Source organism: Oncorhynchus mykiss, chromosome 1, assembly GCF_013265735.2.
Source record: "Oncorhynchus mykiss isolate Arlee chromosome 1, USDA_OmykA_1.1, whole genome shotgun sequence".
In the NCBI taxonomy this organism is placed as follows: Eukaryota; Metazoa; Chordata; class Actinopteri; order Salmoniformes; family Salmonidae; genus Oncorhynchus; species Oncorhynchus mykiss.
Window position 1 is genome coordinate 44,787,132 of NC_048565.1, and position 23,861 is coordinate 44,810,992.

At 45.4% G+C, this 23,861-nt stretch overlaps 2 protein-coding genes across 3 annotated transcripts; both read right to left on the reverse strand.

The window, feature by feature from the left end:
- Positions 1–5: 5 nt before the first annotated feature.
- On the reverse strand, positions 6–5,701 carry lrrc29 (leucine rich repeat containing 29). Of its 2 annotated transcripts, none has more exons than XM_021602481.2 (8): positions 4,432–5,701; positions 4,056–4,157; positions 3,651–3,965; positions 2,857–3,534; positions 2,496–2,714; positions 2,127–2,339; positions 1,451–1,668; positions 6–1,347 (listed from the first exon to the last, which is right to left on the reverse strand). In XM_021602481.2, exons 1-8 carry the CDS (start codon positions 4,471–4,473, stop codon positions 1,179–1,181), a joined length of 1,956 nt encoding a protein of 651 aa, XP_021458156.1. In that variant the 5' UTR covers positions 4,474–5,701; the 3' UTR covers positions 6–1,178. The 2 variants fall into 2 exon arrangements, with proteins under 2 accessions (XP_021458156.1, XP_021458166.1); XM_021602491.2 differs by having other exon boundaries at positions 2,863–3,534; positions 4,432–5,696.
- A 551-nt stretch (positions 5,702–6,252) lies between these two features.
- On the reverse strand, positions 6,253–23,249 carry LOC110523630 (cyclic nucleotide-gated cation channel beta-1). The gene is made up of 22 exons (XM_021602501.2): positions 22,998–23,249; positions 22,322–22,613; positions 22,155–22,191; positions 20,209–20,935; positions 19,542–19,698; positions 19,312–19,329; positions 17,825–17,926; positions 17,289–17,443; positions 16,085–16,276; positions 13,969–14,177; positions 13,742–13,792; positions 13,527–13,613; positions 13,356–13,420; positions 13,013–13,135; positions 12,786–12,927; positions 12,389–12,548; positions 12,209–12,306; positions 12,022–12,105; positions 11,747–11,865; positions 11,483–11,629; positions 8,353–8,539; positions 6,253–8,247 (listed from the first exon to the last, which is right to left on the reverse strand). The coding sequence occupies exons 4-22, from the start codon at positions 20,435–20,437 to the stop codon at positions 8,023–8,025; spliced, it is 2,550 nt and encodes an 849-aa protein (XP_021458176.1). The 5' UTR covers positions 20,438–20,935; positions 22,155–22,191; positions 22,322–22,613; positions 22,998–23,249; the 3' UTR covers positions 6,253–8,022.
- Positions 23,250–23,861: the final 612 nt, after the last annotated feature.

Sequence of the window (23,861 nt, forward strand, 5' to 3'; positions counted from 1 at the left end):
CGTGATTCTAAGCAAGAGAAAAGCATACATTTATTGAAACTAGATCTTACATTTGATACATATTACATTTTCAAAGAAACAAACAGTTTTGCTTCCTTCAGTGGCAGTGTTTAAATTAAGTTGAATACAAAATTACATATTAAGCCAGCTAAACAAAAAAAATGTGATGAATAGATATCAATATTTCTCTACAGTGTGAGATCTGGTTCTGAGATCAACTACAAGGTGCTTTTTAAATCCGAGCACATCTTCTAGGCCAGTTAAAGGTTTGTGCAGCATCTACTGATTTGGTCCCTCAGCTCCATAAACCAGACACATTCTAATCAAACAAACCGAGATTAACAGTGACCTTATATCGCACAGTTTACACCAGCGATGGGGGTGGGGGGGCCACAAAAAAATAAAAAAAAGAGGGTCCACAGTGGCTCGGGTCTGTGTACCCACATCCATAGACTAACCAATTACATTTAAAAAAATGCTGACGCACAATCACATTTTGAAATTGCACCTTGTGTATTCTAACAGCAGTGGATGCTGCTGAGGGGAGAACGGCTCATAATAATGGCTGGAATGGCATCAAACGCCTAGAAACCATGTGTTTGATACCATTCCATTAGCACGAGCCTGTCCTCCCCAATTAAGGTACCACTAACCAACCTCCTGTGTTCAACAGTACACCTGACAGTTCTTATTTTGTGTGGGCCTGCATGCCGACAGTTACCCACCCCTGGCATACACTGAAGGAGGACTTTAAAGGACGGTTTCTCAGACTCCGATTAATCTTGGTCCTAGACGAGACGGACTTTTAGTCCACACGGGATGGAAATTTGCAGATTCTCAATTCATCAAAGACTTAATTTGAGTCTAAGACACTGGCCATATGGGTCCTTACCGAGTAATACATACACCCCATATTAGGGTTTACAGGGGTTAAAACTAAGATAATTACTGGATCTAATACAAATAAACTCTGGATAATAAGAGCAGGTACTGAATTGTAATTCAAACAGAACGTTTCTGGATCATTTTATGTTGTGACTAAATGGAGTACAGCTCCGACCAGAAGTTACTTTTCGTAGCAAGTTAGGAGAACATTTTAGCGAATCTTATCATTCTCCTAACCTGGTACGAAAAAGTACCTTCTAGTCGTAGTTGTATTCCACCTAGTCAGAACCCTATCAGAGTGTGAGGGTCAGGTCAGCTCCGCCCACAAAGCGGCAGTGGACATTCTCTAGGAAGGGCAGCTGGGATTGGAGGAGGTCCACTGTTGTTATGGAGATGTCTTTACACATGGAGATGTCCAGCGTCCGCAATCTCTTACAGTGTTGGACGAGCATGGAGAGAGACCTGCGGGAGCATGAGTTCACTGCTGTCAAACACTGATACACAGATAACACAGTCTGTCTCTCTGGGGGTGTGTGTGTGGTGTGTGTGTGTGTGTGTCTCTCACCTATCCGTGACTGCGTCGCAGCAGGACAGATAGAGGTGCTGCAGCCTGGCGAGGTAGGGGGCGGCGCGGGCGATACCCTGGTCACTGATCTGGGGGCAGTGGCTGAGTGCCAGGCTGGTGAGGCTGCGGCAGTGGTAGGCCACCGACGCCAGGCTGTCATCACTGATCTCAGGCAGCATGGAGAGAGAGAGGCGCTGGAGGTCTGGATAACGCAGCACCTGCTCACAACAATTGCACGGTTAACTTATAGGGAAATTGTTAAACTTCATATTCATCATATCTAGCACCACTCCATCATCAACATGTGAAAATGGCACATTTCTATGTTTTGTAGGGGGAAAAAAGATGAGGAAGCTAAGTATTTCCAAAGACGACATCAAACAATTAGTAGGCAATGCCTACTCAAAATTGTTTATATGAAAAATAAACAAAATAAAATTCACACAACGCACACCGATGATGTTGCTACAAAACATAGAAGAGTGTCATTTCCACATATGTTGATGTTGGGTTGGTGCTGGAGATTATGAATATTACGTTGTTTTTTTTAATATATATTGTTATGTTCCTTTAATGGAGTGTTTCCGAACCGGACCAGGAAAAACTATGGTCCCTGGTAAATAACCTAAAACTCCTTGCCCTAACCATAGCCTGTATATTCTCATGGTAGACCAACCTGTGTGATGCTGCTGTCAGTGAGTTTGGAGCAGGCAGACAGGTCGAGCTCCTGGAGGCTCCTGAGGGCCAGCAGTGAGGACCCGTCCTGTTCCTTGAACACCCCCAGGTCCTCGTCCGTCACCAGCCGGGGCTTCTCCTGGAAGGGCATGCTGGGAGGCCGGAAGAAACCCATATTTCCAAAAGTACGGGTGAAGCTGGGCCCCTTGTCCTCCTACAAAGCCAGGGTGAGAGGTTGAAGGTCAGGGGCGCATGGTCGTAGTAAGCTACAGTGGTGGTAACATGAATATAAGCGAAGTCAAGACCAGCTAGTCTGCTTATATCCTATTCCCAAGACATCTAGACTTTTCCCCACCCAGCCCTCTCTCACCATTTCCTTGCTGGGCTCACACTCCTTGGTGAGCTCCACCATGCCCAGCAGCCCCCAGTCTGTGATCTCCTTGCACCAGCCCAGTCGCAGCACCACCAGCCCGGGCAGGTAGGTGGCGATAGCGCGCACGCTCAGGTCTGTGAGGTAGACGCAGGAGGTGAGGTCCAGCTCCCGCAAACTGGAGCCCAGCAGCCGAGCCAGAGAGAACACAGCCAGATCCTGGGAGAGAGATGGGAAACAAAGGAACATAAGGGATGATGTCCTGGTAAACATTTCATTCTATAAAAGAAAAATCCTGAAAGAGTCAGGTAAAACAGCTCTGGTAAAGACATAGTAATGTGAGGGAGAGAGCAGCACACACACTGACTCTGATATAGGTGCAGCTCTTGAAGCTGAGTGTCTCCAACCGTGCCCTGGGCTCCAGGGCAGAGAGCCCTTTCACTATCTCAGCCCCACTGACATGCAGGCACTCAGACAGATCCAGGTTCCTCAGCTCCGGCAGCATCATCAGGTCGGCCAGCCCTTTATCCGTCATCCTCCAGTCCCGGGACAGAGAGAGGAACCGGAGGCCCTTCAGGCTCAGGGCCACAGCCAGTACAGCCCGGCTGGTGAGCTCTGTACAGGCGCTGAGGTCCAGGATCCGGAGGCCAGGCTGGTGCTTGCAGAGCACCTCCACAGAGTAGTCTGTCAGCTCCTTGCAGCCCCGCAGACGCAGCTCCTCTAGAGACAGGCCCCCTACCTGGGCCACGGAGCGCAGCGACTCTGGGGTGATGCTAGTTCTGCTCAGGTCCAGCCCCCGCACGGTGGAGGCCTGCTCCTGCAGCAACCTGCGGAGGTTACGTAGGGAGAGCAGGGCAGAGGAGTCAGGCCCCACGGGGCAGCCACGGTACGGGTCAAACTCAAAGGCGATGTGGCAGCCGGCCAGGGAGAGACGGCGAAGTCTGAGAGTGCAGCCTGTGAGTCGGTTGAAGGTGAGATCTGATAGATAGCGCAGGTCAGAGAGATCCAGCTCCTCAAGACCTGCTAAAGCTACCCCCACCTAGGAAAATGACAAACTATTTGTTTTAAACTGGCATGTGTAAAAATACAATTTAAAAAATAATTAGAAAAGGAATACTCATCATCATCATCTCCAGCCTACAGGGTCTGTCTGACCTGCTGGCGGTGCTCTTCTTTGGACAGGAAGGCTCCAGACATGAAGAGGCTGTCCAGGCCACGGAGGTCAAGCCTGCGCAGGGCGGTCAGGTGGGGCAGCAGGGCCAGGAGGGAAGACTCGGTCACGCTGCTTCCTGGCAGGGCCAGGCTCTCCAGCCGAGGGCCTAGATGGAGCCCTATCTCCTGAAGCACAGCCCGGGACATACTGGACCCATCCAGATGGCTTATGACCAGGCTGCAGCGGGAACGCCTACTCAGGCCCCGGATCAGATCCAGGGAGGAGATAGAGGCTGGGAACTTGAAGGTGTCATTCCTCTGGAAAATGGAGTCAGAGTTAGGATTAGGTTGTTAGTGAGATTGATGACATTTGTGAGATTAAGGGGAAATTGTGGAATAGAGTAGTACCTGAAATTGGAGGTCTTGGCTCGCATCATACCAGCTCCAGCAGACCAGAGAGGCTTCCTTCCTGTCTGATGCTTTGAGGAAACTTAGGATGTAGGTGACGATCTAGACAGAAAGTTGATTGGACCACCAGGTCTTTTACAACAGTTCTATCATAGTGCCATGCATAAGGAAATGGATCAAATAAGGTGTGCCAAAATTTTTTAATAATCAGTGCATTATAACTTGCTAGCTAGTTAGTTAACCTCTATTGTGCTGGTAGTAACATATCAAGTTGTTGACGCAACCGTGCTAGTCAGGACACCCAATGCATTGACAACCACAGTGACACCAACTGTTATTTTATGATGCAGGCTACTAGCCTATTTGCTAGTCTTACCTCAAGAGGTAACTCAGGCGTTTCCATGGTTATTTCTCCCATCCCCAGTCACATCCTTGGATTACAAGATGGAGTGTAGTCCATTATATTGATAATGTCAATATCTGTCAAGCATTTTCAATTCCGATGTTCGCTGATGAGCTAGCTACGACATCAAGTGCTGTCAGCTAACTAACGTGAACGGTAGCTCTCCAGCTAGCTAGCGTCCTCTCGGGCTAGTTTAGTTAATCATTACATTAGCTAGCTATCTTCAATCGTGCTAGTTTCATGCATTCATTCATTCACGTCCCAATCAGACCTGGTTCGCCAAGTTGAGCTCTTTTGATGCATTTTAATTCTCACTTTAACAGTTATTTAATTTAGAGCACGAAGATGTCATCACCCTCTTCACTTTGCCAGCGCCACAGATGGTCCCTCAGCTGACTGCAGATCAAAACAAACCCTCTGACGTAACACTAAAACCAGGAGCTTCTTTTTAAGGATCGGGGTAGGATTCTTCTTATTTTATGGAAGATTGGCAATCGCACAATTGAATGTGCATTCTGCCACCTACTGTGCGGGATTGAAACAGGAGTCCCCCAAAATGTAACGAAATACAAAAACTACAACACAATAAATGAACTAAAATAAATCAAAACAACTTTTCTGTAAAAAAACAAAAAAACAGATCTGATCCCTACAGACTCAAGGGGAACCTGGGAGGGCGGGTCTTCCAATGTAAAATCCTTAAATCCCAAAAACTTTTCTGCCGCTACCACAATAATTTCTTTGAAACGTGTGTGTAACAGTTTAGAACTGTGGCAATGAATGCCACAAAATCCACCTTTTTAACACACAGTGTATATTTTGCCTGGCATCAAACATTTACCACAGGCTGAGGTGCGTCCACTACCATCACTTGTTTTCTCAATTATTTTAATCGCCTCCGCATAGGAGATTCGATTTATCTCGCTAACTTTTACTACCTCAATCTTCTTCATCCTTCCTCCTTCTACACACCGTTCTTCAATATACTCTGTCCGTCTGCACACACTTGAAACATGGCGAAATCCTTTACAATTCTTACACTGCAATGGTATGGGAACGAAAGCTCTTACAGCGTATCCGGAAGGAAAAAAAACAAGCTTCACACGCGTATGTATTTGCTCTTCATCAAAAAACAACAGGACTGAAATACTTTATTTTTCTCCATTCACCCAACGGGTCAGATGCCGGGTACCAATCACACCAGGAATTCTCTTCAGGGAGTCAACATGAACATTCGGTGTCACCCCTGAGATGACTCCTTTGACTGGTGCTCTACTCCGAAATTCAAAACAAAACGTCTGTTGTCCGGATTATTTTGAGGCTCACTGCAATCTTCCTCTGTTCTTCATAAACACAATTAATCAAAATAAGACCACTCCTGGTCACTGACATACTACACTTTTCCCAGCGCATACTTGACCATTTGACACCTCAAAAGAGTGAGGCCAGTCACGGCCTACCTACATTAAATTATCTTAATTAGTCCTGTTCCTCTAAGAAAGTGAAATAGAGCCCAAGACACAAAAGGGGCTTTCAGGAAGAGGTAGTTGTTAGCTAGCTTCTTTATTATTTTATTTTCTGCGTCATTTTCAGACTCGCATCACTGTACAGTTTTACTAAGCTGCTAATTGTAGAGATCAAGCTAAACAGATGTATAAATTAAAACTGATTTGTTCGTGAGTTCTGTTACTGTGGCGTGTCCATTTTCCATTCTAAATCTATATCCATTTCTCAAGCTTCATATCCCCAGTAATATCACACAACCACACAAAGGCGACAGGGATTCATTTTTAATCGCATAATGATTTATTTGGAAAGGAATCCACAAAAACATCAAACATTCATCATGGTGATATCAACGCATTCAGATTTGCTGCGTGGTGAGTCACAAATGCTATTTTTCTCAGCATGTGTTGCATGCTGCCAGCTTTTGTCACCTACACCAGTGGTTCCCAATGAGCAGTACTAAGACCTCTGGGGGTACTGGGCCTATCCACAGGGGGTACTTGAGAAGATTCAAGAGACCATAGGTCTACTGGTAAAAATGCACATGGGGCACTCCAGGCAGAGCAAAATTCAGTTGGTGGTACAATAACCAAAAGAGGTTGGGAACCACTGACCTACACCATACATACCATTTAAACACACACAAAGAACGTAGTCAACCAACACGATAACAATATTCACATTCAATCTACAGATTGTCTGGCAGTTTCGGTAGCTGGTTTTTAGACCCTATGTATTCCAAGTGGGAATATAGGATCTATATAATTATGTAAAACCTTGCATTGATTTCTGAAAAACTAACACGCAAGGGTCTAAGAATTTCCCTGTGAAAACTAATGGAATATACACACCCTTTAGTTTTCCATTTACAATGTATTTACAAGCCAAGAACGTATGAAACAGCATTTGATTAACAGTATGAAACAATAATATCATAATATCAAACTTAAAACCATGTAATGTACATGTATAGATTGTGGACATGAGTCTTCTTCTGATCTGTCAAGTTAGTAAAAAAAATGATAAACAGTCATTTTAAACATACCCCTCATGTCAAAATCTGTTGTAACCGTTGTCATAATTTATTCAGCTAAATTCCAAATGAATTTGTTAGATGTAGCTGTTGGCTCTAAAGTAAATCTTTGATTGTCTGGCATGGTGAACTGACAGCATACCAGTCTTGATTAAATAATTAGCTGCACTGCTACCTGTGCACATACAAAACAATATTTAGATTTACATGCTGACATTTGTTTACATTTTTAAAATCTAGGCCTGTACACTTTTCAACATTTACATATTTGACCCATTCACCCCAGAAACACTAAACACTACCTCAAGGGCCATGAAAAATAAGGCAAAAATAACATATTCCATTGAACAAAACTCTATAAACAACTGGTCATCTTTACAAAACGTAAACATTTCTTATAAACATCAGCAAAATCTTTCCTCACATTCCAACATCTTTATAGTATTTCCCAATCACAAATCTCCCCTTGCTGAATAAATAGGAAATTAACAAAACTAGGGTTTAAGAGAAGGAATTTGTTTCCAAAAGCAGACATAACAGAAGACCTGGAGAGACACCTCCCCTCCCCTCACCAACACACACACTCCCCACACACACACACATACATACAGCTCTACCCTGTGTGACCGCTTTGTTATCTCCGTAACGAGATGATGTCTGTGTCAATTATTGCTGATTGGTACATTTACCCCTGGGATTGTAAACACAAACATATAGTGCAATGTCGAAGACATCAGTTTAGCACCCGTTTCGTCATCCCTGTGGAATTAGGTAGCCTAGGCCCTATACATAAGTGTCAAGGGGATAAGACAGTCAGTGAGGTAAAAACAACAACAACAAAAAAAGATTCTATATGTATAACGGAACAGGAACTGTGACTCTGTGACTCCTGAGACATAATTGGATGATCTTTAGGACCCATGGCTCTTCTCTCTGGTCTCCCTCTCTGCAACAGAGTACAGAGGGATAAACAACTGCATCCATTTCTCCACATGAAGACTGCTCTTAAAGCTTTTGGAGACAACTCATGGCTTTCTCTTTTCTTTCCTCTTCCCACTCTCTCCTGCCTCTTCTTCCGCCACGTTGTCTTGCTCCTTGGACAGCGTCTCCCCTCTGTGACAATGGGAGGCGGGGCGGAGCAACGTGGAGCTGTCTGAGGTTGGAGACATGATGCTAGACTTGCGCTCTGGGTCCAGACTGGAGACTGGAGAGACTGGGGACAGGGGGGTCAGGGAGGAGGACATTGAGGGCTGTGGGGAAACGGAGAGGTTAGCTCATTCAGTGTGTGTGCGTGTGTGTGTGTAGATTGTGTGTGTATAGACAATGTGTGTGTTTTTGTACAGTGAATACCATACCTGTAGCGAAATACTGGATATGTTGGTGTTCTCCTTAATCTTTGCAAGGGTCCTTTTGAGGCCTGTTTTCTGATGAGCCATCTCCAGAGCAGCTTTGAGTAGCTTGGGTGTCTCTGTCCGAGGAGGGATCACCTGGGCCGGCTCCTTCAGAGGCTCCTGAGGCTTCTTGTCTTTTGTCAGCATATTCCTGTAGCCAGAAACACCAAACAAATCAATCAAATCAAATCAAAATGCGCCGAATAAAACAAGTGTAGACCTTACAGTGAAATGGTTACCTACAAGCCCTTAACGAATAATGCAGTTTTAGGAAAATTTGTGTTAAGTAAAAAATAGTCTGAGTAGCCATTTGATTAGCTGTTCAGGAGTATTATGACTCGGGGGGAGAAGATGTTAAGAAGCCTTTTGGACCTAGACTTGGCGCTCAGGTACCACTTGCCGTGCGGTAGTAGAGAGAACAGTCTATGACTAGGGTGGCTGGAGTCTTTGACAATTTTTAGGGCCTTCCTCTGACACCGCCTGGTATAGAGGTCCTGGTGGCAGGAAGCTTGGCCCCAGTGATGTACTGAGCCGTACGCAATATCCTCTGTAGTGCCTTGTGGTCAGAGGTCGAGCAGTTGTCATACCAGGCAGTGATGCAACCAGTGCTCTCGATGGTGCAGCTGTAGAACGTTTTGAGAATCTGAGAGTACCCATACCAAATCTTTTCAGTCTCTTGAGGGGGAATAGGCTTTGTCTTACCATCTTCACGACTGTCTTGGTGTGCTTGGACCATGATAGATTGTTGGTGATGTGGATAACAAGGAACTTGAAGCTCTCAACCTGCTCCATTGCAGCCCCGTCGATGAGAATATGGGGGTGCTCGGTCCACCTTTTCCTGTAGTCCACAATCATCTCCTTTGTCTAATCACATTGAGGGAGAGGTTGTTATCCTGGCACCACACGGCCAGGTCTCTGACCTCCTCCCTATAGGCTGTCTCATCGTTGATGAGGCCTACCACTGTTGTGTCATCGGCAAACTTAATGATGGTGTTGGAGTCGTGCCTGGCCATGCAGTCATGAGTGAACAGGGAGTACAGGAGGGGACTGAGCACGCACCCCTGAGGGGCCCCCGTGTTGAGGATCGGTGTGTTGTTACCTACCCTTAGCACCTGGGGGCGGCCCGTCAGGAAGTCCAGGATCCAGTTGCAGAGGGAGGTGTTTAGTCCCAGGGTCCTTAGCTTAGTAATGAGCTTTGAGGACACTATGGTGTTGAACGCTGAGCTGTAGTCAATGAATAGCATTCTCACGTAGGTGTTCCTTTTGTCCAGGTGGGAAAGGGCAGTGTGGAGTGCAATAGAGATTGCATCATCTGTGAATTTGTTGGGGCGGTACGCAAATTGGAGTGGGTCTAGGGTTTCTGAGATAATGGTATTGATGTGAGCCATGACCAGCCTTTCATAGCACTTCATGGTTACAGACGTGAGTGCTACGGGTCGGTAGTCATTTAGGCAGGTTACTTTAGTATTCTTGGGCACAGGGACTATGGTGTTCTGCTTGAAACATGTTGGTAATACAGACTCAGTCAGGGACAGGTTGAAAATGCCAGTGAAGACACTTGCCAGTTGGTCAGGGCATGATCAGAGTACACGTCCTGGTAATCCGTCTGGCCCTGCGGCCTTGTGAATGTTGGCTTGTTTAAAGGTCTTACTCACATCGGCTACGGAGAGCGTGATCACACAGTCGTCCGGAACAGCTGATGCTCTCATGCATGCTTCAGCGTTGCTTGCCTCGAAGCAAGCAGAGACGTAATTTAGCTCGTCTGGTAGGCTCGTGTCACTGGGCAGCTTGCGGCACTGCTTCTCTTTGAAGTCTGCAATAGTTTGCAAGCCCTGCCACATCCGACGAGCGCCATAGCCGGTGTAGTACGATTTAATCTTCGTCCTGTATTGACACTTTGCCTGTCTGATGGTTCGTCGGAGGGCATAGCAGGATTTCTTGTAAGCTTCCGGGTTAGAGTGTACTCCGAGCATGCCCTGACCAACTGGCAAGTGTCTTCACTGGCATTTTCAACCTGTCCCTGACTGAGCCTGTATTATCAACATGTTTCAAGCAGACCACCATAGTCCCAGGAGGATATAATTATGATCAGATTTGCCAAATGTAGAGGGCGAGGGAGAGCATTGTGCGTGTCTTTGTGTGTGGAGTAAATGTGGTCTAGAGTTTTTTTCCCTCTGGTTGTACATTTTAAAATGCTGATAGAAATGAGGTCAAATGGATTTAAGTTTCCCTGTATTAAAGTCCCCGGCTACTAGGAGCGCTGCCTCAGGATGAGCATTTTCCTGTTTGCTTATGGTCTTATACAACTCATTGAGTGTGGGTTTTAGTGCCAGCATCGGTTTGTGGTGGTAAATAGACAGCTTTAAAAAATATGGATGAAAACTCTTGGTAAATAGTGTGGTCTACAGCTTTTCATGAGATACTCTACCTCAGGCGAGCAAACCTCAAGACTTCCTTAATATTAGATTTCGTGCACCAGCTGTTGTTTACAAATATACACAGACCGCCACCCCTTGTCTTACCGCAGGTGGCTGTTTTATCTGCCGATGCAGCGTAAACCCTGCCAGCTGTATGTTATTCATGTCGTCGTTCAGCCACGTCTCGGTGAATCATAAGTTATTACAGTTTGTAATGTCCCGTTGGTAGGATATTCGTGATCGTAGCTCGTCTATTTTTGTTATCCAATGATTGTACGTTAGCTAATAGGACTGATGGTAGAGGCAGATTACCCACTCGCCGTCGCATCCTTACAAGGCACCCCGACCAACATCCCCAATATCTCGGTCTCTTTCTCCTGCCAATGACGGGGATGAGGGCCTTGTCGGGTGTCTGGAATAAATCCTTCGCGTCTGACTCGTTAAAGAAAAAATCTTCGACCAGTACGAGGTGAGTCATCGCTGTCTTGATATCCAGAAGCTCTTTTCGGTCATAAGAGACGGTGGAAGAAGCAAGTTACAAATAATGCAAAATAAATCAAATTCTTATAGTGTACTACATTACACTCTAAAAATGATGAACTTCGAGGCAGCCATAATATCAGTGGATTCACATAAATAAATAAAGTATGTTTTAGTCACTTTTTCCTCTCTCTCACCTGGCCTTCTTGCGGAGCAGCTTCTGAGACTCGGGGTAATGCACTAAAATCTCATTGAGGTCCTTCTTGTCCAGGATGAACAGGTTGGCGAAGCCATGAGCCACTACGTTGGCTGTTCTCCTGTTTCCTCCACCCACTGCAAGCAAGCTTTCAACCCAAAGAGAAAACATTTAAGGAGGGAAAAGTACTTTTTCCTGGATAAATGTGTGCGCTTGCTTCAGCGAAATAAAGAGCACACGTCAGACTTGACATCAGGATGCTCACCTGATTTCCCCAAACACTGACCCGGACTTCAGTGTGACAAACACGGTCTTTCCGTCTGGCCCGCCCACCACCTGCACCTCCCCGGCCTTGATGATGTACATCTCCCGTCCAACCTCGCCCTGAAACACAGAGGGGCAGTCAGACAACTGGACAGATCTCCTGTTCTTTACAGTTTGCCTTACACAAAGAACAAGGAGCAGAGTGCATACAGACTGCACAGTAAACACATTGAAAAAGAGACTCGCTAGAGAGGTGGATCTAGCTTTAGCCTTTACCTTTTTGCAGACATAGTCCCCCGGGAGGTAAACGACAGACCTCAGACTCTTTAACATGTCAAAGATCATCTGTCTGTCGCAACCCTGAAAGGGAGAGGAAAGCGTTGATCGAGAAATATAGAGAGATAGAGATCTTTAAATCTTCTGTGGTCTGAGACAGCCTGAAGAGGCCCTAAAACTTACGCACCTGGAAGAGAGAGACTTTACTGACAATGTCATAGTTGACATCCACAGCGATGTCCAGCCTCATCTTGTCTGGGAGCTGGACCAGAAGCTCCTGTTCATCTGCATAGAGACACTAACAGAGTCAACACAACACAAGACAAAGCAATGCAACACAACCCAATGAAAAGTAACATGTCCCTACCCAGCATGCCCTGGGACTGCCAGGTGTAGTTGTACCAGGTTTTGACCCGGTTTTGAACGTCTTTGGGGATACGGTAGGAGGCCATGTATTTGACAGTGTTGTCCATGCATGCTCTGTAGTACGTCTGTCCGGAAGTGGCTGCACCAACCACATCTCTCATCTGCAAGAGACGGTCATTGTCCAATCAGGAGTCGACACCAATCACAACAGCCATTGACAACAGTTTAATCAGCTTATAATAGCACAAATGGTCAAATAAGGATTCAGAGCTAGATAACAAATAGTAGTCTTATTAAACAGCAAATATCATAACATCTAGATATTTCATCCATAAACACTCTATCATATTTTACATAATGCACTCTCAAACACCTGTATTGATAATGTGATAACCAACCTGTCCTATCATGATGGAAAAGGCAAACACTCCTACAAAGTAGTTGATGAGCTGAAAGATGATTTCAAAGAGCGTTGTGGGCTCCGGCAGTCCACCAATGGTGATCAGAGTCTTCACAGCAAAGTAGTAGCAGCGGATGTAACTGAGAAAGAAAAAAACAGGATTATAGTGACAATTAAACGATGATAGTGTAAAGATATGAGGTTAACGAAGGGGATTCCACACACCTGTTGCCCTTTCCATCATAGACCCACTTTGTGGAGCCCAGACCTTCATACGCAGAGATCCAGTAGAACAGACAGGCGTTACAGTGGAGGCAGTACAGCAGGTAGCTGGTGGTCCGGATCACTCTAATCAAACAAGACAGAAGGAAAGAGACTGGGTTATACATATTGAGCTGCCCCTCACTTCTCTCAGAAAGACCAGGGCCTGCATTCTAAAAGTATTTCACACTAATAGGAGTGCTTATCTAGTATCAGGTCCCCCCCCCCCCCCCCTGTCCATATAATCCTATTCATTGTGATCTGAGCATGGCAATACAGATCAAAACCTCATGTTGACTGTGCTCACCTGTAAACATAGGCTTTGGTCAGGATGGCCTCAAGACGGTCGTTGAACTCGAAGAAAGACATTACCTGGAGAATTCAGAAAGATTACGTATTTTCATCGCAGTGTGAATAACACGATTGTATGCGACACGGTCTACCCAGGTGGACCACACAGGTGGCAGGTGAGCCTTGCCTTTAGTAGCCGTGGGAAGCGGAGGAGTGGGTTGATCCCAGTTTTAAAATAGAACAATTCCAGTGGCACAAGACTGATCACATCCATCTGGAACCCAAGGAAACGCAGTCAACACAGATACGCTCAGAAAATAAACGGACACCTCATTACATCGCTTGAAAAAAATCAAAGCTGTTCAGTAGTGAATTCTGTAACATTTTCAGCTGAAGATCTACCTTGAACCGGAAAGTTTTCATGTAATTCTTTCGCATGTCCTTTTTGTCAAACTGCAAAGTAAACAAAGAAAAACACATGCATCAATGCTTTTGATTTCTGTGTGTTGTATCTGGAAAATCTATTTGAGACATAAACTCTCGTCTGGCAACATGGTCTCCATGGAAACTGTCAACATGGTGCCATTTAACAACTGCAGTTATATGTGGCCTTAAGCTGGCTGAATCACCACTATGTCGCCACTGCGGACAAACTGCAGGCGGGGCTGGAAGACCATGATATCCAGGATGTAGATGAGGTCACACAGGTAGTCGGCTAGCAGCCACAGGTAGATGTTACTAGGGGTCTGGTAGGGGAAGGCCCAGCGCATCGGGATCAGCCACACGTTCCAGTTCCACGCCAAGGTGACGAAAAATAGCCACAGCACATAGACCAGATCTAGAGAGAGAGAAGCAGTGTCAACCCCCCAGCAATGGCTGAAGTCCCCTAAGCACCATCCCCACACTTCAAAAGAAAGAGCAGGTACAGTACCAGTCGAATGTTTGGACACCTACTCATTGAAGGGTTTTTCTTTATTTTTACAATTTTATACATTGTAGAATAATAGTGAAGACATCAAAACTATGAAATATTACATATGGAATCATGTAGTAACCTAAAAAATGTTAAACAAATCAAAATGTATTTTCTATGAGATTATTCAAAGTAGCCATTCTTTGCCTAGATGACAGCTTTGCAAACACTTGGCATTCTCTCAACCAGCTTCATGAGGTAGTCACCTGGAATGTATTTCAATTAACAGGTGTGCCTTGTTCAAAGATAATTTGTGGAATTTCTTTCCTTCTTAATACATTTGAGCCAATCAGCTGTGTTGTGACAAGGTAGGGGTGGTATACAGAAGATAGCCTTATTTGGTAAAAGACCAAGTCCATATTATGGCAAGAACAGCTCAAATAAGCAAAGAGAAATGACAATCCATCATTACTTTAAGACATGAAGGCCAGTCAATCCAGAACATTTCTAGAACTTTTAAAATTTCTTCAAGTGCAGTTGCAAAAACCACCAATTTAAATGATGAAACTGACTCTCATGAGGACCGCCACAGGAAAGGAAGACCCAGAGTTACGTCTGCTGCAGAAGATAAGTTCATTAGAGTTATCAGCTTCAGAAATTGCAGCCCAAATAAATGCTTCACAGAGTTCAAGTAACAGACACATCTCAACATCAACTGTTCAGAGGAGACTGCATGAATCAGGCCTCCATGGTCGAATTTCTTCAAAGAAACCACTACTAAAGGACACCAATAAGAAGAAGAGACTTGCTTGGGCCAAGAAACACAGCAATGGACATTAGACCAGTGAAAATCTGTCCTTTGTTCTGAGGAGTCCATATTTGAGATTTTTGGTTCCAACCGCCATGTCATTGTGAGATGCAGAGTAGGTGAACAGATGATCTCTGCATGTGTGGTTCCCACCTTGAATCATGGAGGAGGTGTGATGGTGTGGGGGTGCTTTGCTGGTGACACTGTTGGTGATTTATTTAGAATTCAAGGCACACTTAACCAGCATGGCTACCACAGCATTCTGCAGCGATATGCCATCCCATCTGGTTTGCGCTTAGTGGGAATATAATTTGTTCTTCAACAGGACAATGACCCAAAACACACCTCCAGGCTGTGTAAGGGCTATTTGACCAAGAAGGATAGTGATGGAGTGCTGCATCAGATAACCTGGCCTCCACAATCACCCGAACTCAAACCAACTGGGATGGTTTGGGATGAGTTGGACCGCAGAATGAAGAAAAGGCAACCAACAAGTGCTCAGCATATGCGGGAACTCCTTCAAGACTGTTGGAAAAGCAACTGGTTGAGAGAATGCCAATAGTGTGCAAAGCTGTCATCAAGGCAAAGGGTGGCTACTTGGAGAATCTCAAATATAAAATATATTTTGATTTGTTTAACACTTTTTGGGTTGCTACATGATTCCATATGTGTTATTTCCTAGTTTTGATGTCTTCACTATTATTCTACAATGTAGAAAATAGAAAGAAAAAAAAAACCTTGAATGAGTAGGAGTTCTAAAACTTTTGACTGGTACTGAATGACAGGATCAACAATTTAGGTCACTGAAAGATCAACCCATTAACCACTTGGTGGAGCCAAACTAACATTCTGATAAAAGGAAGTCTACACAGGAAATGGCAATAGAGTTGGAGTCGAAAAGGGAGGAGATGAAGAGGGTTGACTACAAGATTAGGAGCAGGGAGGAGGAAAGCAGGAGGATGAGAGAGGAGGGTTAAAGCAGTAGAAGAGGAGGTAGTGTATGCTCGGCGGAGGGGGAGCTCACTGGTGAAGGGGTCGATGCTAGAGGGGAAGCGGTACTGAAGCAGGGCTCTGATCCAGCGAGGAGGCGTCACCTTGCAACACAGTCTAGACTGGGGTTGCTGCTCCTCCATCTCCCTCTCAGGGGAGGCTGGTTGTGCTTCCTCCTCCGGCTCCTCTGGAGGCGCAGGAGGAGGTGTTGGAGCTCTCGCAGGGGCTGCAGGTGAGACAGAGAAGAGACTCACAGGTCAGAGGTGAAAGGTCAGGTTAAAGGGATACTTGAAGTTAAAAGTAGCATATCGTTAGCTTAGTGTAATTGCTGGAAATCTCCAGGAACAACTAACCAGCTCCTCACAAAAGCAGGGAAATATACCATCTATCTATCTATCCCAAAGCTGGGTGGTTGGTCATTTATAGTCTTACAAAGCTATACATGGTAATCTATATTTTATCCCCTTCCTCACTCTGTTCAGTTGACACAGAGATGTATAGAGATCGCAACGTTGTATCTGTCTCATTATGGCGTCCGTGAGAGCACGGCCATTGAGATAGACAAAACGTTACGATCTCTATACATCTCTATGCGACAACGGGACAGAATGAGGAAGTGGAGAATCTCGTTTCTTAGGATTATCAGTAAAATTATCGAATTGATAAAATATAGATTACCATGTGTAGCTTTGTAAGGCTTTAAATGACCAACCACCCAGCTTTGGTGTAGTTAGAAGGTATATTTCCCTGCTTTTGAGAGGAGCTGGTTGGTAGTTCCTGGAGACTTCCAGCAATTACACTAAGCTAACGATATGCTACCTTCAACTTCCTTCAAACTGCACTCGGATACATAAAAATGGTATCCATGAGTTCGTCTGACTCTGGGGAAGTGGAAAAAAAGGAAGTATTTGCGGAAGTATTTCCTGATGCGGCTCACCTGTGTGTGACCGGAGGGCCCGAGCTGTGCTGTGTGTGGCTGTGTGTTAACACTTGGAAATAAAAGCTATTGTAACCCTTCACAACAACTGTCTTTTATTAGCCATGGAGTGAATTACTTTTCGAAATGCCCATTTGCTTTGGGAGTATTACGTTCTCTTTTGACATTAGCGCCCCTATTGGTAGTATTGTTAAACAGGCTCATTGTTCGTAACCCATGTGTGTTTGTAACTGTATCTGTCTATGTGTTGCGAGTGTTGTGTATATTGAGCACATGACCAGAGTGTAAACGTGTTACACACAGGCAGTGGGACTGTCATCATCAGAGTCATCTGGGTCTATGAGTTTCTCTTTGGCCCTCTCTGTCCTCTCCTTAAACATCTTGACCAGCTCCTGTAGGCGCTCGTTCACCACGTAGCTGGCCTGGCTAGCGGACGACGCTGGCCGCTCCTTTAGCCTTCAAACACAAAACATCCATGGGTTAATTAACACGCACGCACACACACACGCACACACACACACACACACACACCTGTCCCAAACACTTTGCCTGACATCACACATCACTGTCCTTCTGAAGTAAATATGAACAACCCACAGTCCCACACGGACTCTTCTTATGTTGGTGTGAATAAAAGCACCGATAAACTGGAAAAATGTCAGAAGTGTCAAAAAAAAGTGTCAGAATTTCAATCAATACGACCTCTCTAAAAACATTCACTGATGCTATGAGAAAGGTCATTCTGACCACATTGTCGACGCCCACTGGCCAACACATTTTGTGCAGGACACACATATAGCTAGCTAACAGTGGAAATGTGGAGGTATCACTATTCACCCATCGTCTCCACTGAGGATGCTGGACTGGCTAGGCCACGCCCTCACTGCGGTCTCAGTCTCCTCTTCATCATCATCCTCACTCTGAGAGTGCAGGTTCTTTCTGTGGAGGGGAGGCAGGGAACAACACTGAGGCACAGTAGGAAACTACGCACAGAACTGATCCAGAGACAGATGGAGAGGAAAGACCAAGGCTGCTCTCATTTGGACCCTGCCCTGTTATCAGTGTTCCCTGCAGTCTTGGCCTTGCCATGGGCATTACAGTCTACACAGGAAGGGAAATACAGTATGTGGAACATGGTCGAACATGATAACATTATGTTGGTTTAACATGCATGTACCCTGAATGAGGCCCTGAACTATCTCGAGCATCAGCTCTTTTAAGTATACTGTAAACAATTATTAAAACTATACAGAGAGGCACACAGGTTAGGATGAGGTGAAGGAGTGGCGCGATGCAGTCTGGGGGAATTGTTGATGATTGGACAAACGGTGACTTGTGGATTGATGGATGGATGGATCCTTGACGTGACAATGACTGCATATCTTACATCTTCCTGGGATTCTTCTCACTAGGTCAGCCCATGGTTCCATCAACAGGGACAGAGGAGTGTGTGAGAGTGAGAGAGTGCGTGAGTGTGTGTGCGTTTGCTTGTGGAATAACTCCAATGGTTGGGGAAGAGAGGAGGATGAAGCAAATCCGAGAAACAGAATGAGGTAGAAGAGGGAGAGAATCCTAATCACAAACAATCACCAAAAGCATTTGTTTAATGAGTCACAGGACAGACGACCAGATGCCGCACTGAAGATGCAGTGCAAGATACTCCTCATCTGTTGATTGACTATTAGGACTGACATGACTGACAGCCATAGCAGACAACAGAAACACGGAAGAGAACAAACACATCCCAACATGAGACAGAACAGAACAGCGCAACGCAATACAAAGCAGAGCAGACGAACGAAGAACTGCAAACACAGGTGAACATGCTATTGAGAGACACAGCCAGTAGAAGGAGAGGTAAAGAGACACTACACACAATGTGGATGGGGCTATCCACAAACAAAACAGAGAACACTGCACTTTTGAAATACAGTCTAAGACAGGGAGCATCAACTGGATTCAGCCGCGGGCCGTTTTTTCCTTGAGCGGATGGTCGGGGGGACGGAACGTAGACTACAAGTTGGACACAAGAGGTCCGAACAGACATAATATTTGACTAAAACATAATCATTTCAAACTTTCCTTACATTTGTATATGATCACGTGTCTCTCTATTATGCGTGGGAATACTTGGGAACAGATTTCTTTCATTTCATTTTTACAGTCTATTATGCCCCCCCCCCCCCCCCCCCCCGAAAACACATTATTTTTATTTTAAAAATTTGCTCAGAAAACTTGGAGGGCCAAATAAAACCACCCGCAGGCCGCCAGTTGGGGAACCCTGGTCTAAGATCTACTATAGTGTATTCATGCTCCGTTCTTACTCTTTATCGGCAACTTTGCTGTTTTGGAGAGAAATAGGATATAGGAGAGAAAAAGAAAACATACATTTAGAAGATACAATTATAGATTGGGAAATAAATCAATTCAATGGTAGTAGAACTAGTATAGTATTATACATTACTTAGACTGCGGTTATGTGTTTAGCTACTTTACATTTATAAAATACCCTTATTCCAAGTGGAAGCAATTTAATTTGGGAGTGTGGGCTCACCTCTGGCGGCTGGCTTTGGAGACTCTGGGTACGGTCAGGGTCTTGAGGTTGGGGTCCTGGGGGGTGAGGATTTGGCGAATGTGTCGACGGTGCCCCCCTCCGCCTGAATCCACGTCCTCCACGTTGACAGCAGGGTGCACACTGAGCCTGGAGCTCGCTGGGGAAGAAACAGGAACGCACTAATTTGACTCAACTATTCTCCAGGGATGTTATGGGGAAGTGGAACACAGCTAATAATGAGGCTTTTGTACTGTGGTAAACACATGCTAGACACTAAACAGGACACTACAAGAGGCCTATACTCTGACTCTTCCTCTGTTGTTCAAGTGCCACTTGAAGGCTTACCTATCACAAAACAGACATTACCTATCACAAAACAGAACAGACATTACCTATCACAAAACAGACATTACCTATCACAAAACAGACAGCTGAAACTAATCTATAAGAACAAAAACAAAACAAAACACACAAAGAACAAACAGAGTAGACCATTTAAAGCAAGAGCTTCCTGGAACCACAGGATCCAAACAACAACAACAACGAACGCAGTGCTAGTGTCAACAACGGACGACAACACAACATAGCCCAGCAGATCTAAGCACGGCACAGCACTGAACGTGGCAGCATGCCAGAGCGGGACATCTGTGGGCTGCCGCTGAATCACCTGAGGACCGAGCGGACGTGGGGTCGTCCTCGATGTGGAAGGCGGGGTTGGAAAGCCCTGACAGCTGCCTGGACAGGCTGATGGGGGGCAGTTGGGGGTAGGAGGGCACGTTGGGCATCTCCAGGGTACTATTGGGGGAGGACGGGGAGGGGGTGCGGTGGTGGAGGGGGACCTGGCGGATCAGGTGGTCCATCTCCAGGTCAAGATTCTGCTGCTGCTGCTTAGGCATCCTGAGGCATAAGGCTGTTCAGGCGGTTCTGCACGTTGGCGTAGGATTGTCCTGCTCGCTGAGGTATGTTGTATATCTGGCTGGGGATATTGGCCAGGGTTTGGGGTAAGTTCGATAACTGCTGGGTTAGGTTGGTGGGTAGACCGGGTAACTCCTGAGTTATTTGAACTTGGAGCTGCTGGGGCAGTTGGGACATCATTTGGGGCAGTTGAGAGATCTGTTGTGGCAGTTGGGAAACACGCTGGGACATTTGGGTGAATGGCCGAGTGTACTGGGAGAGCTCTTGGGCGAGTTCTGGTGGGAGAGAGGGCACTAGCTGGGTGACCTGGGAGGTGAACTGGGAGAGATGGGAGAGATTGCTGGGGAGCTGGGGCATGGGGGGAAGTTTAGGAGGGGTGATGTTGTGCTCTTTCAGCAGGTTGTTGAAGCTGTCGAGGCACGCAGGCGCGTGGGGAACACGCATGAGACAGCTCTTTACTGCATCACAGCTGGCAGGGACTGGGAGGAGAGCACAATACCGTCAGTCAGGCAGCACTAGACAACACTCATCCTAAGCTGGCCGGCCCTGGGAAAAATCCATATAAGCGGTCACTTAGGGCCCGGCCGCTAGGGGGCCCCCGACCCCCTCCTCAAAAAATATATATAAACAGTCAGGCCCATAATTATTGTCACCCTTATTTATATTTACAAAATAAATAATACAACAACTGGCAACCAGATGTTTGTCTAAAATGTCCTGTTACTGGGTGAACTTGACCTTAACAAGGGCGCCAGGACCAGTGGAAGCGAAATAGCTCCATAACATCAAAGATCCACCACCATATTTTACAGTATAGGTATGGGGTTATTTTCTGCATGTGCATCTTTCTTTCGACGCAAAACCCACCACTGGTGGGCGTGGACAAAGAGCCCTCTCTGACATGAATGTCAGCTGACCATGGTCAGATGGTTATGAAAATAGAGGTCTTTGACACACACACCAATGGTGGGTTTTGCATCGAAAGAAATGTACATATCAGTACCTACACACAATATCTAGGTCTAATACATAGTACAGTGCACATTTCAATTCAATATATATAAAATGGCTGTGTCTCTTCACAGTCCCACCTGTTGTATAATGATATTTAAACAGTTTCCACTCTTCATCTCCTCGTTATCCATAAGCTGATCTGCTATCCTGTATAATCATCAACTCGATTTTGCCAAATATAGGAGATATCTCATTCGTTGAAGGAGGTTATCTAGCAATTTTGGTCAAAGATAGTTACTCTATCATTACTAAATATCAGTTTAATTTACTCTGAAATCTTTACATAGTGGCGCAGCCAAGCCAACAAAGTGGCACTGCGCCACTCTTATTTCGGGAGAACCCTGGCATAGTGACCATATCTTGGTTTTAAACACTTTAAATAGGCACTTTGCTGTAATTCCCGGGACACTCTGGATAAATATGAATTATTCCCGGTATTGAAGCTTGGTAGAGTTTCGGGAAAATATGAATCCCTACACTGTGAGAGATAATGAATGCCGGCATGCACGCAGCACGCACGCACACATACGCACACACACATGTGGTGGTCAATGCATTCTCCGCAGATAATGGATTGGTCAGGTCCATCATGGGACTAGCGACTTTCAAACCAAGAAACACAATAAATTACAATATTCCCTTACAAACATAAACACAACCGTATTATAATGAACAAATACTTACCACCACAGCCACCCTCCTCTGCAGTCTCCCCCTCCTCCTGCAGAAACAGTAAGCAGAAAAGAGGAACAGGAACAGCCATGAGTGACTGAACAACAGCAGGGAATAGCATTTACTGACAGGTACCACAGCTGCACAGGCCCCAGGAGAAACCATTGCTGTGACTTTACTTTGGTAGCGGTGTCAGGTGCGGTTCTGTCCTCTGCCCCCTCTGCTTTCTGTGGTTGTTGGGTCACCGGTTCAGGTGCTACTTTGGCATCCTGGGCCTTTGGTTTAGGTTCAGGCTCTGCTCTCTTGACTGGATCTGGTTCTGGGCTGGGAGGAGGGGATGGAGAGGCCCTCTGGGACTCTAGCTCTTCCTGGGGCTCTGGTTCAATGTCGGGTGATGCAAAGTCGCACTCTGACTGAGCGGCACTCTTTGCTGCATCCACTGGTTGCTCCTTAGCAGGACACACCTGACACCTACAGTACATGGGCAGTTAGGGCTACATTAGAGAAATATGCACACAGTGATATGAACACAACAGAATGTTTCTCCCTGATGATCATAATGCCTCCCACCTATAACCACCTGACACCATATCGCATAGGTAGAGCAACAACAAAACAGCCTACTAATACCCTGCATTATGTAATCAACCTAGCAACCAGTTCAGTAGCCAATCAAGATAATTCCCTAGAAGAAATAAATGTACAGTTTGGAATAAACAAAACATATAACATTTCAGACATTTAGTTTGTTGCCAGTAAACGGTTAGCAACAGGTACATAAGTGTTACATCTGGGTCAAAAACATTTCGCATAATATGGACAAGGCATCATTGACAGGCTAATTACAGTACTCACTTGGACACTCAAGATATTTCGAAGTGCATTATGTAATAGTATCCCTCCTAAGACGCATCTTTGCGACATGAACGAATACGTTGTCAAGTCTGCAAATGTTCTGCTGGCTTTAAAAATGTTGAAATAGAGAGAGAATCGTCTCCCTCAATGGATTCAACTCGAGACAAAACCTGCGCCATCCTTCACCCGCGTCGAAGCGGAAAAATAGGAAGTGCGCTCTGTTACTAAGGCAACCGTCGAGAGGGGACCATTTTGCCAAGGGAAGCGATGGGGTTTCTATGAGGAGGAGGATACAAATGACGCTAAGCGGGCATCCACGAGAGATTTGGAACGAGCCTGGACAAGAAATGCTCGATGTGAACGTGATTACACAAATTGTTGTTGATAAGCTAGTTTGTAGTGAATTATGGCAGGGTTTCCCTAACTGGGTCATGAGCCCCCTGTGCACGTTTTGGTTTCTGCCCTAGCAAATACCTAAATCATATGTCACAAAGCACTTTCTCAGGTCCTGCAGAGGAAAATGCTTTACATTGGTGTAATAAGTTACCAATTTACAGTCCAAACACATAGCCTACTGTTGTTGTTTTTCACACTGAGAAGCATTGAGGCGGCTAGTGAATTTCACAAAGGGAATGTGGAACCTTTACGGCATATTCCGCTCTCTTTGTTCCGGTTATTCGTAAACCATCTTATTCTACACGCTTAGAAAAAAAGGTTCCAAAAGGATTCTTCGGCTGTCCCCATATGAGAACCCTTTTTGGTACCAGGTAGAACCTTTTTGGGTCCCATGTAGAACCCTCAAAAGGCTTCTTCAAAGGGTTCTCCTATGAGGACAGCTAAAGAACCCTTTTAGGTTCTAGATAG

What these genes read in the sequence shown, in the direction of transcription:
- lrrc29 (XM_021602481.2), bottom strand. Translation starts at nt 4,473, where the DNA reads ATGGGAGAAATAACCATGGAAACGCCTGAGTTACCTCTTGAG. An exon ending in CGCCTGAGTTACCTCTTGAG is followed by an intron (nt 4,158 to 4,431) that starts GTAAGACTAGCA and finishes CTTTCTGTCTAG; the next exon opens with ATCGTCACCTACATCCTAAG. An exon ending in GCCAAGACCTCCAATTTCAG is followed by an intron (nt 3,966 to 4,055) that starts GTACTACTCTAT and finishes TCCATTTTCCAG; the next exon opens with AGGAATGACACCTTCAAGTT.
- LOC110523630 (XM_021602501.2), bottom strand. Translation starts at nt 20,437, where the DNA reads ATGCCTAAGCAGCAGCAGCAGAATCTTGACCTGGAGATGGACCACCTG. An exon ending in ACCAAAGCCTATGTTTACAG is followed by an intron (nt 13,136 to 13,355) that starts GTGAGCACAGTC and finishes TTGTTTGATTAG; the next exon opens with AGTGATCCGGACCACCAGCT. An exon ending in GCAGTCCCAGGGCATGCTGG is followed by an intron (nt 12,307 to 12,388) that starts GTAGGGACATGT and finishes GTCTCTATGCAG; the next exon opens with ATGAACAGGAGCTTCTGGTC.